The sequence below is a fragment of the Canis lupus genome, chromosome 1 (assembly GCF_011100685.1).
Source record: "Canis lupus familiaris isolate Mischka breed German Shepherd chromosome 1, alternate assembly UU_Cfam_GSD_1.0, whole genome shotgun sequence".
Taxonomy (NCBI): domain Eukaryota; kingdom Metazoa; phylum Chordata; class Mammalia; order Carnivora; family Canidae; genus Canis; species Canis lupus.
The window spans coordinates 107,266,869-107,278,048 of NC_049222.1; the positions used below are offsets into that span (position 1 = coordinate 107,266,869).

Below are 11,180 nucleotides of genomic sequence, written 5' to 3' on the forward strand. Positions count from 1 at the left end.
TTTTTCTCAACCATGAACTCAATCTGTATTCTACTGATAATGTTTGCTTAAGTGTATCTGTATCCTGAACTTGTGCGGTGGTGGTGGCACTGTGTGCGTCTGACCTACATAAATTGTATTCTGCTCTAAATCTTAACTGTTTCTGGTGCTGTTTCACTCAGCACCATGTTCATCAACTTTAACTGCATCGTTGCACATGCATCAAGTTTACTGCTTCCAACTACTGCTTTTCAATGAGCTTATGTAGACACATCTGTGACCTTGGACACTCTCTGATGAGTGTATTTAATTTGCATAAATGGTACTGAGCTCTAACTTTCATTCTGTTTCCTGCTTCCTTTCACCCAGTGCTGTACTTTGTATCTTTCACTTCATTGCTAAGGTCACTGCCTCCAAATCCTGCTCCTGAATTTGTTTGGATGTATCTGGATCCATAGAAAATATGTGATATTGCAGCTGGGTGTGTATTTGATTGGCATAAATGGTACCATGCCATGAATCTCATCCTTCTTCAGGTATCTGCTCAGTTATCCCCTCCCCAGGTGACCTGCTTGTGGTGCTCAGAGGGAGAGATCTGTCCCAGTCACACTGGCCTGCTCATAATGACCTATTTGAGGCCAGCATTTATCATGCACTCATCTGTGCCAAGTACTGCACCCAGTGCTTCCTGTGTCATCCTCAGAACAACTCTGAGGTAAATGCTCTTATGATTGAGGCACAGAAAACCCAGGGAAACAGGCCAAGTCACACAGCTACTAAGTAGAGGTGCTTAGACTCACAGCCAGACCATTCGACTCCAGGGAAGGCTCTTTCATCTCAAAGCCAGGTGAGAGGCTTATCACAAACGGACTGGTGGCACTTGGATGCAGGCTTCCTTCACTCAACAGATACTTGTTGAATACTTTCTATGAACCACACTCTGTTCTCGTCCCTGGAGAGACAGAAATAACTGAGCCTAACATCCCTACCCTCTGGGAACTTATCTCCTAGTGGAGGTGACAGACAGTGAAGAGACAGAGTGAATGTCTCTTCAGAGCATGTCACAGGCCAGACTAGTTGGGACCGTTGAGTTGGAGACTCAGGTGTCCCCCAGGGTGACTGTCATGGTGCAGGCATGCACTGCTCCTTTAGATTTAATGGCTAGGCCAGGTTTCATGGCAATGGTGATAGATGACAATTGCCTTCCAGAAGGGCAGTGAGGCAAGGAGGATGTCTCACTTTGGCGCTGATACGCCCTTGATGTCTCTGCAGAAGGAGGGAGAGACACAAGGAGAGGGGCGCTTGGCTCCCAGGCTTCCACAGGCAACCTCTGCCTCAGAAGCCAGCCTCAGAACCCGCCAGAACATGAGCCCATTGCCCTATTTTCTCAGAATTGATTTTTGCACTTTGTAGTTTTTCCAGTAGCTTTCCATTTTTGAAATGAAGCCAGGTGAAAATGAGTCGCAGAATTGTTAACACCGGCAATAGGAGCATATGGCCCAATTGCTAAAGCATTATGTGTGACCAAAGCCTACAAACAGCTCCTTTATGCTCTTCTGTTGGGTTATGGACAAACCTGAGCTGCTCTTATGAGGAGATCCCAAAACACAGTAGATCAAATGAGGTAGATGTTTACTTACCACTCAGGAACAGTGCCTTGGCCCCTCCAACATGCATATATCCTCCTATGGTGCTAGCTCTGCTGGCCCCATCTCTCGTTGCTTCTGAAGGGCAGGACTGGGGATGACATGCATCTCTTGGTCACATAGCTACCCCGGGCTGCAGCGGGGGGGCTAGGAAATGTCTCCAGCCTAGGGCTGCTGACCCATGGGATTCTGCCCTTAACAGGGCACAAGTGACAGTGGGCAGCAGGTAGAGACTCCACGGTGCCACCTTCAGTCAAATTTCACAGTGAGCGCTCACAAAATAAGGAAAGCATGCATGAGCCTTCATTCACAGGCCCGGGCTTCAGTGTGAACACACAGGTCACGCAGACATGGCCCCAGCCTCAAGCAGTTCCTGGGCTGGGAGGAGACACCTGGGCAGAAGTAGGTGCTGCTCTTGAAAGCGGAGGCAGGCCCAGAAACATCGTGGGAGTGGAGGGGAGGCAGGTTACCTGGCCTCAAGCCACTGGGTGCCTTCATCCAAGAGATGCCTGACCCAGTCTGTACAGAGCAGAGGACCTCCCCAGGCAGGCAAGGGGAGGCAATGTTTCTAGGCAGATAGGATAGCACATCCATGAACTACTCATCCGTTCAGAACCTGTTCCCTGAGGGCATTTATGTGCCAGCCCTTGTGCTAGGAAATGCTGGAGACCCAGATGTGAATCCACTGAGGGCACCACTTGTCATCAGCGAAATCACCCATCGAGGCTCCACTGAGGCTCCACTAGGTCGAATCCTGCTTCCACTACTTCCTCTCACTCCTAAGAACAGCCTTGTCCTCCTTTTCACAACTCTGCCACCTTCCGCTTCGCAGGAGAGAGATCATCAATGAGAGGATGTGCTTCCCGAAGTACTTACCAAATTAGTGCAGAGTAAATATGATAAGTCTTAGTAATAATCTTAATATAGATGATTTAAGTGCGAGGAACAGTTCATTTCTAAGCCCCAGATCCCGACCACAACCACAGAGGGGGAAGGTCGGAAATCTCAAGATTCTCCGTGGTGAAATGCTAATTTCCTACCCCCCTCCCAGCATCCGGCCCAAGACCTGAGGCAGTAACACAAAAGACCATGAGGGGGCGATGTTGCCACATGCACATTTTCTGGAACCCTAACTTGTCCTCTGGGTCATCTTTACCGGTGTGCATTGCCTTTTTGTTCAACATTTGTTCAGTTTCCGTACATTCTAGTTCACGATGGAATGAATGAATAAAAGGGAGACATTTTGATTCTCCAAGGCTTTCTGATGGACCCATCCTCTTCTGGGAAAGCCCAGGTGCCCCTGGGATTTGGTCCCTGCTCTTAAAGCAGCAGGCTGGGCAGGGAGGTCCCACCTCCCAACAGCCAGTGGTAGAGTTGCTCATGTAATTTATGGCACGCTAGGGGTGCAGCTCTTGGGTGCCATCACTCAGCCATTTGCCACACATATCCTGAGGCTGCCAGGAGAGAGGAAGGTCAGACCTGGCCCGTCCTGTGTCTTGACAGTTGCCTTAGGGCATCCGTGGACTACGATCAGCCATTGAGCAGTGTCCAGAAGGGAGAGCAGCCACCTGCTGGGGGCCAAGATGGGTGACAACCGTCCAGGGCAGAGGGAACAATATGTGCCAAAGCTAAGAGATGTGGGTGGATGCTTGACCTAGATAGGGGACCAGAAGGGATTTGGTGTGACCCAAGCATATGACAATAGGAGGAAGTCAGAGAGACAAACTCAGAGGGACTGGCAGCCCTACATCCTGGGGGTTTTGGGGTTTTCCCCAGGGCACTGGGGAGTCCCTTGAGGGCTGTGAGCAGGAAGGGACAGAGTCAGTTCCAGGCATCAAAACTCTGTTTTGCCATGTGGGGGATGCACAGGAAACTGGGGAGGAAGCCTGAGGTCCAGGGAGAGAGTATGAGGCCTGAACTAGACAGAGAGGGTCAGGGAACAGGAAGGTGGAGCTTGGGGACCTCTGGGCTGGGTTGGAGGAGACAAGGACAGCACCCAGGCACTGTGTGGAGAGTGGGGAGCCAGGTCGGTGGTCCAGGCCAGAGAAGATACATTGGGCTGGGACCGTGAGGACCAGTGGGCTGGGACTGTGAGGACGGAGCAAGGGAAGTGGATGAATTTCTATTTTTCTTGAGTGGACCACCAAGACGGTTTGTGTGTGTGTGTGTGTGTGTGTACAAATACACGTGTGCATTTATAAAGAGGAAGATAGTCAACCCTCAGTTATCTACAGATTCTGTATTTGTGAATTCACCAGAATCAGTACTCACAGTGCTTTCTAGATCATTCTCAGACACACACAGAGTAGCGAAAATTTTGAGCCATCTGATGCATGAAGTCCCAGCTGAGGCTGAAAAAGGCGATGCTCTGCCTTTTCATTGCAAATCTCACATCGTAAACAAGGATCCTTTATGCAGTCCTTTTAATGCCACACTTTCCAGATTTTTGTGCTTTTTGTTGGTGATTTCACTATTTAAAAAGGTCCCACACTCAGTGCTGAAGAGCTATCTAGTGTCCCTGAAGTGTAAGAAGGCTGAGACGTGTCTTACAGAGAAAATACCTGTGTTTGTGAGTTTCCTTCAGGCATGAGTCCTAGTGCTGCTAGCTGTGAGTTCAGTGTGAATAAATCAACAGTGTATTAAAGTATCTTTAAACCCAAACACACAGAAGACAAACTTAAGTAATGATCAATTGAAGTCACAGTGAAAACATTGTAACCAGAACCTCACAGGAACCTGATGCTATGTTTCCCCTAAAAGCATTTACTAATCTGGTGTTGGAGGACACACTACAGGAGAGTGACCCCAAATAACAGGAGTCTACTGTACACCTGCTAGACATTCTGCTTTAAAAGTTTGCTCTTCCTTCCCTAAAAGACGTCTTGCAAACGCCCCTGTCCTGTCAGGTTTCTTGACAACCCGGAGACCCTCGTGGGACAGTGCAGTCGCTGGATGTGTCCCTCAGGTATGTCCTGAAAGGGGAAAGGAAGCGTTGAGGGCCTTGGTGGGGACCAGGTGGCGTGGGTCCATCCTGGCATTGCCTCTCCATGTGCATATATGCCCATCGTTTAAAAACAAAAATATTGGGATCCCTGGGTGGCGCAGCGGTTTGGCGCCTGCCTTTGGCCCAGGGCGCGATCCTGGAGACCCGGGATCGAATCCCACGTCGGGCTCCCGGTGCATGGAGCCTGCTTCTCCCTCTGCCTGTGTCTCTGCCTCTCTCTCTCTGTGTGACTATCATAAATAAATAAAAATTTAAAAAAATAAAAAAATAAAAAAAAAATATTGCCTGACCCCAAAATTCAGAAGTGTCTCTAAATAACAGCACACATGCACATACACAACCACACACACAAAATTGTATTTCTCTATGAAAATTTCTTTGGGATAGAAATATGGGCCAGGTCCTGCCTGGTGATTTTTCTCCTGGTCCTTGGGTAAGTAGGGAGGAGGAATTATTCATGCTGATGCTGCCATCCGATGGCTCAACTGGGGCAGGCTTGTTCAAGTGCTCCTCTTTCCCATCTGGCGACTGGCGCTGGCTTGTCACTGGCAGGCCTGGGAGGCCTCAGCTCTGGGCTTCTTCACAAAGCACTCTTAGGACAACTTTCCAAAAGGACACGAGTGGAAGCTGCAGAGCACAGGAGTCCCAAGATACCACTCTGCCACATTCAAGCAAGTCACAAGGCTGACTCTGACTCAGCAGGTGACCAGGTGTCTCTACCTCATGAGATGAGAGAAGCCGCAGACATTGCAAAGGGACACGGCACCAAGATGGGAGGAGCCGCACCCCTACAATCTGCTGCCAGTTCTTCCTCTGTGTATGAAGCAAACATAGACAAATATATGCACACGTGGTTTTGTTTTACAAAACCATTGTTTTTACAAAACTGTTATTTAAAAAAAATGAAAATAGGCTCACCTTACACACATTTTGGTCAACATCTTGTTTCCATTCGACACTGGCTTTTCTGTGTTCTTACTCCTAGATCCATTGTAGCCTTTTTTAAACAGCTGCACAATATTCGTGATTTGGCTAAACCATCTTTTTATTTTAAGATTTTATTTATTTATTAGAAAGAGAGTAAGTGCAGGAGAAAGGGAGCACGAGTGGGAGGGGAGGGGCAGAGAGGGAGAAGCAGGCTCTCCACTGAGCAGGAGCCTCCCCTCGGGTGCCCCATTAAACCATGATTTTTTTTTTTAAGATTTTATTTATTCGTGAGAGACACACACAGAGAGGCCGAGACACAGGCAGAGGGAGAAGCAGGCTCCATGCAAGGAGCCTGACGCGGGACTCGATCCAGGGTCTCCAGGATCATGACCTGGGCCAAAGGCGGCGCTAAACCGCTGAGCCACCCAGGCTGCTCTAAACCATGATTTTTAAATCTCCATGATTGGAGATTTAGACTTTTTATTTTTTTCCTAGTGCCTCTTCTGTAGAACTTCCACATTGCCCTCTAAAGAGGAGGCAGAAAGAAACAGATAGTTTGTCTCCTCTGGCTCTGTAAGGGCTCATTTTTTGTTACCTTGAAATCCTGGGTTCTGATTATGGCTCTGCTCTTCAAGTCACTTTCCCCTCCCTCTAGCCTTGGGTTCTTGGGCGCTGAAGAATGAACCCCTGGGTTAGCTCCCTGAGTCTTAGCCATTCTAAGCCAAGCCCATGGCTGTGGCAGGGGGCGGGGGGGGGGGTGTTGGCGGCGCTCCTGAGTGGCTCAGTCACTTAAGCATTTGCCTTTGGCTCAGGTCATGATCTCAGGGTCCTGGGATCAAGTCCATCATCAGGCTCTCTGCTCAATGGGGAGCCTGCTTCTCCTTCTGCCTGCTGCTCCCCCCACTCCCCCCTCCCCCTCCTTCTCCCCGCTGCTCCTTCTCTTGCCTGTTCTCTCTCTCTCTAATAAATAAAATCTTTAAAAAAAATAGCTGAGGGATAAAAATCAAAAGAACATTTCATGGTACATTAAACTTGTCTAAAATGAGGCTACAGCATCTGTAAAACAAACCTGTCTGGCCTCACAACCTGACCACTGGCTTTACTGTCATCTCTGGCTGCTTTTGTGGTACACAGACCACACACACACACACACACACACAGCCAAAACTGCTTACCCTCTGGCACTTTTTTAAAAATATTTTATTTATTTATTCATGAGAGACACACAGAAAGAGGCAGAGGGAGAAGCAGGCTCCCTGCGGGAAGCCTGATGGGGAACTCATCCCAAGATCCCAGGATCGTGACCTGAGCAAAGGCAGATGCTCAACCACTGAGCCACCCAGGTGCCACCACTCTGCCACTTCAAAGTGGCTGACTCCTGTTTTAGAGATACACACTAAAGGTTTATAGGTAAAATGATATAATTAACTGGCCTCTGCTTTACCAATACCAGAGGGGAAATGAGATCAGCTGTGAGTTGTTGAAACTGGATGATGGGTATGCTGGTGTTGGTGATACTGTTCTACTGTTGCATAGGTTTGATGTTTTACAAAAAAAAAAAAAAAAAAAGTTAATCTAAGTGCCTGAGGCAGTTCCAGGTGCAGAAGAAGCACTGAGCAAACAGGCACAGCCTCCCAGGCTCTGGGTTGGGCCCCTTCTCAGGCCTCTCCCGTGACGGGGATATCTGGACCACAGAGACCCTGCAGGAGTACATGAAGGTGGTGATGACCCTCCAATATGATGAGAAGCCACCCTACGTCATGCTGAGGAACAATCTGAAAGCCCTGCTGCAGGACCTGCGGGTGTCAGCCTACGACCCCGTGGACCTCCAGATGGTACCCTAGGTAGGTTCCAGTGGGAGGAGTTCGTGAGTCTTAACAGCCCTCCATGCCCCCAACCCTGCTTTCCCAGATGCTTTTTCTTTAATTTAAGTTTTTTCACTTATTTATTTGAGAGAGACAGCGAAAGAGAGCATGAGCAGGGATGAGAGGGAGAATCAGGCTCCATGCTGAGGAGGAAGCCCGCCGGCTTGATCCTGGCATCCCGGGATCATGACCCAAGGGGAAAGCAGATGCCCAACAGACTGAGCCACGCATGCACTCTCCCAGATGCCGTTAAATGGTTACTCCAGAGCCAACTTCCCAGTTAGATACTGGATTTTTCCACAGGGTTCTTGAACCTTTCAGCCCTCAGGAAATATTCCTCCATCCGTCCATCCCACCACCTGTAGCCTCTGCTTTCCTTCGAGTTGACTCCCTGTCTCCCCACCCCACCACCAAACACGCTGGTTCTGTGCCCGGTGCCACCTTGCTCTCCCCTGTGGCCCACAACCTTGTATATGGCAGCACCAGACTTCCTTGTGGGTTGGAAGGATACCCTCTAGAACCAGTGGCTGGGCATTTGCTTGGTTTCCCGGGCGGGGGTGGGGGGTCTGTTTTACAAGCAGTGTGGCTTTGAACACCTGTGTGCACAGGCCTCACTCGGGTGAGCTCGTGTGTGTCTGTGAAGGGGGTTCTTATTCTGCAAGAGAGAACTGGATAGCTCCCCATCGGAGCCCTGTACCTGTCTGCACTCCCATCAGCCCCCGTGAGAGTGTAAAGACGTTGGGGGAAGGTCAAGACTACATAAACTAATTAATTCGACAGTTAATTTTGGCAAGGCTTTGTGGACCTGTTCCGAAGAGAAGCTTCGGAGGCCCCCAGGCCCTCCTCCGTCCACAGAGTTATAATTTCTGGTCTTGGTGGCTAGCTGGAATCAAAAGCTCAGTGTTTGTCCAAAGTCAGGGGTCCTCAGATGGAGGCCATGTTGTGCCCCAGTGTCTGGAAACACTTTTGGTTGTCACAACTGGGGAAAGGGTGCCACTGGCATTGAATAGGTAGAGGCCCAGGGATGCCACTCAATGCCCCATGACACACAGCTGGCCCCCAGCACAGAGACTCTCCAAAAGTGAAAACATGACTCCACCCACACAGATTGCCCATTGCCTATCTCTCCAGTGCTGCAGACAGCTGCTGTGTCCCCCAGCTGTCCAGGAAACCTCTACCCGCCCCCACCCTGCGCACACCCTCACTCACTTACACTATCCCTCCAGGAGGTTGCCAGCCTCCCCTGCCCATCCCCTCAGGTCTCTGCCTCTGCCCTTCTCCCAGGATCACCCTGGGGATGGCCAACCGCAAGGTCACCTGTCATAGCCACCTACTGGTTCTGAGCTCTATGAGGGTGGGGTCTCCTCTGTCTGGCCTGTCTGGGACCCCACCTGCCCCTCACTGGCCAGCTGCACAGAGACTCCACCCAAATCTAACAGACCGAGACTCAGGTCTCCTTGTGGGTGCTGGCCGGTCCTGCGGTGCCTCCCTGTCCGCCTGGTGCAATGGAAAATTTAAAACTCAGAACGGGCAGCCCCAGTGGCTCAGTGGTTTAGCACCACCTTCAGCCCAGGGCGTGATCCTGGAGGCCCAGGATTGAGTCCCACGTTGGGCTCCCTGCATGGAGCCTGCTTCTCCCTCTGCCTGTGTCTCTGCCTCTCTCTCTCTCTCTCTCTCTCTCTCTCAAAAATAAATAAATAAAATCTAAAAAAAAAAAAAACCCTCAGAACCTAACATCCCTTTTCAGGGTCCTTGTGGTTTGGGATATGAAACTGAATAAGTCTGCTCAGTAGCAGGTTTGTCCCAAGGTTAGGAACTTAATGAGGAGATGCTATTCAAAGAACCTGGTGACCTTGGAGTAACTGGAAGATCATCCCACCTCTGCTTTTCATCCCACTTCTGCTTTATGGAAGCTCCTTGCCGGGGTCCTGTGTGGCTGACCTCCCCTCGTCCCCTCAACCTCTCCCGTACACTCTGTGCCAGCCACACTACCTTCCCCTCAGATCCTAAATCAGGCCAAGTTTGATCCCACCTCAGGACCTTTGCACTTGCCATTCTCACAGTCTGGAACACCTTTTCCCTTTATCTTTGAATGACTTGCTCCTTCTCATTATTGACTCTCAGACCTGAGCCTTCCCTGACTGCCCTCGTGAGGCACCTCCCCACCCCCTCATCACACTACTGGTTTTCCACACAGCCTCATCCCCTTCTGGAAAGAAGTGGGGATGTTTAATTTGTAGTGTCTACCCCCTCTTCCAAGTCCAACAAAGGTTCTTGTTCTTTTTTTTTTTAATTTTTTTTTATGATAGTCATCACACAGAGAGAGAGAGAGAGGCAGAGACACAGGCAGAGGGAGAAGCAGGCTCCATGCACCGGGAGCCCGACGTGGGACTCGATCCCGGGTCTCCAGGATCGCGCCCTGGGCCAAAGGCAGGCGCCAAACCGCTGCGCCACCCAGGGATCCCCTAGGTTCTTGTTCTTGTTCATGGTAGTATCACCAACCTCTAGAAAGTGTTCATCACACAGTAGGGGTTTCATTGGTGCTCCTTGAATGAGTAAGATACTAACAGCCATTTTTATTGTCTTTCAGAACTTTTGACTCGAGGTTTGAAATAGAAAAAAAAAAAAAACAATGCAAGAAATGTGACTGAAGGCCTGCTGTAGTATCACAGATATGCTTCTGGAAAGATCCCTCGAATGCACATGCCTATGCCTGCTGTTGCTTAAACCACACTATGAATCAATCTTGATTAGCCTCAGAGAACCCAGCAGTTAAGCTCCAGATAATGTGAATTCCTCAGTTCGACTGTCCCATCCTTTCAGCTGTCATCTCCCACCAGCCACTGGGGTTGTAGACAGAGAAGACCCCCAACTCATGGTAGGAGGTGAGCCAGTCCCCTCCATGGGGACCCTTCCTGCTACTCTTGGCACTATTATGCTTTGGTAATAAATTGTTTCATTGGAGCGTGGAGAGTCAAGTGTCTGCAAAAGGAGTTCATTTTGGAAAAGTTTACTTTTTTTCTCCAGCTGTCCATCCCTTCAACCTTTCATCCATATATTGAAAGTTTATGTAGATACCAATCCACCCACCCACCCGTCTATCCATTTATCCATCCATCCATCCATCCATCTATCCATTCTTCCATCTAGTCACCCACCTATCCACTTATTCAACTGTCCATTTATCCAGCCATCCATTCTTCCATCCAACCAACCACCCATTCACCCATCCATTTTTTAAATATTTTATTTATTTATTCATAGAGACGCAGAGAGAGAGAGAGAGGCAGAGACACAGGCAGAGGGAGAAGCAGGCTCCATGCAACAAGCCTGATGTGGGACTCGATCCCGGGTCTCCAGGATCACCCCCCGGGCTACAGGCGGCGCTAAACCGCTGCGCCACCGGGGCTGCCCTCACCCATCCATTTATTCAGCCATCTACCCATCCATTTATTCATTCTTCCGGCCATCCACCCATCCATTTGTTTAGGCATCCATTTATTCATCCAACCATCAGCCATCCACATATCAATCCATCCATCTGTTTATCCACCGAGTCATTCTTCCATCTATCCACCCATCTTTCCATATACTTTTCCATCACCCACCTTCCTATCCACCTTTCATCCTTTCATCCATCTGCTCATTCTTCCATCCATCTACCCTTCCAGACATTTATCCTTCCTTGTATTCAACAAATATTCCGCAAGCATATCTTGAATTTTTGCTGCATGACATTAGTTGTGCTGCACGGAGGAT

The 11,180-nt window shown here is 49.4% G+C and overlaps 1 protein-coding gene across 7 annotated transcripts in view; it reads left to right on the top strand.

Annotated features, from left to right (window-relative positions):
* The window catches only part of VRK3 (VRK serine/threonine kinase 3), a 37,218-nt gene extending 26,824 nt beyond the window's left edge, over nucleotides 1–10,394 (top strand). For 4 of the 7 annotated variants that reach the window (XM_038528147.1, XM_038528148.1, XM_038528149.1 and 1 more), the window contains exons 13-15: nucleotides 4,532–4,590; nucleotides 7,219–7,400; nucleotides 10,012–10,392. In XM_038528147.1, coding sequence (XP_038384075.1) covers nucleotides 4,532–4,590; nucleotides 7,219–7,400 — 241 coding nt within the window. In that variant the 3' untranslated portion in view covers nucleotides 10,012–10,392. Of the gene's footprint in view, nucleotides 1–4,531; nucleotides 4,591–7,092; nucleotides 7,146–7,218; nucleotides 7,401–10,011 lie in introns of those variants that run through there. The other 3 variants (XM_038528151.1, XM_038528154.1, XM_038528152.1) reach the window with 3 other exon arrangements.
* The last annotated feature ends 786 nt before the right edge of the window (nucleotides 10,395–11,180 follow it).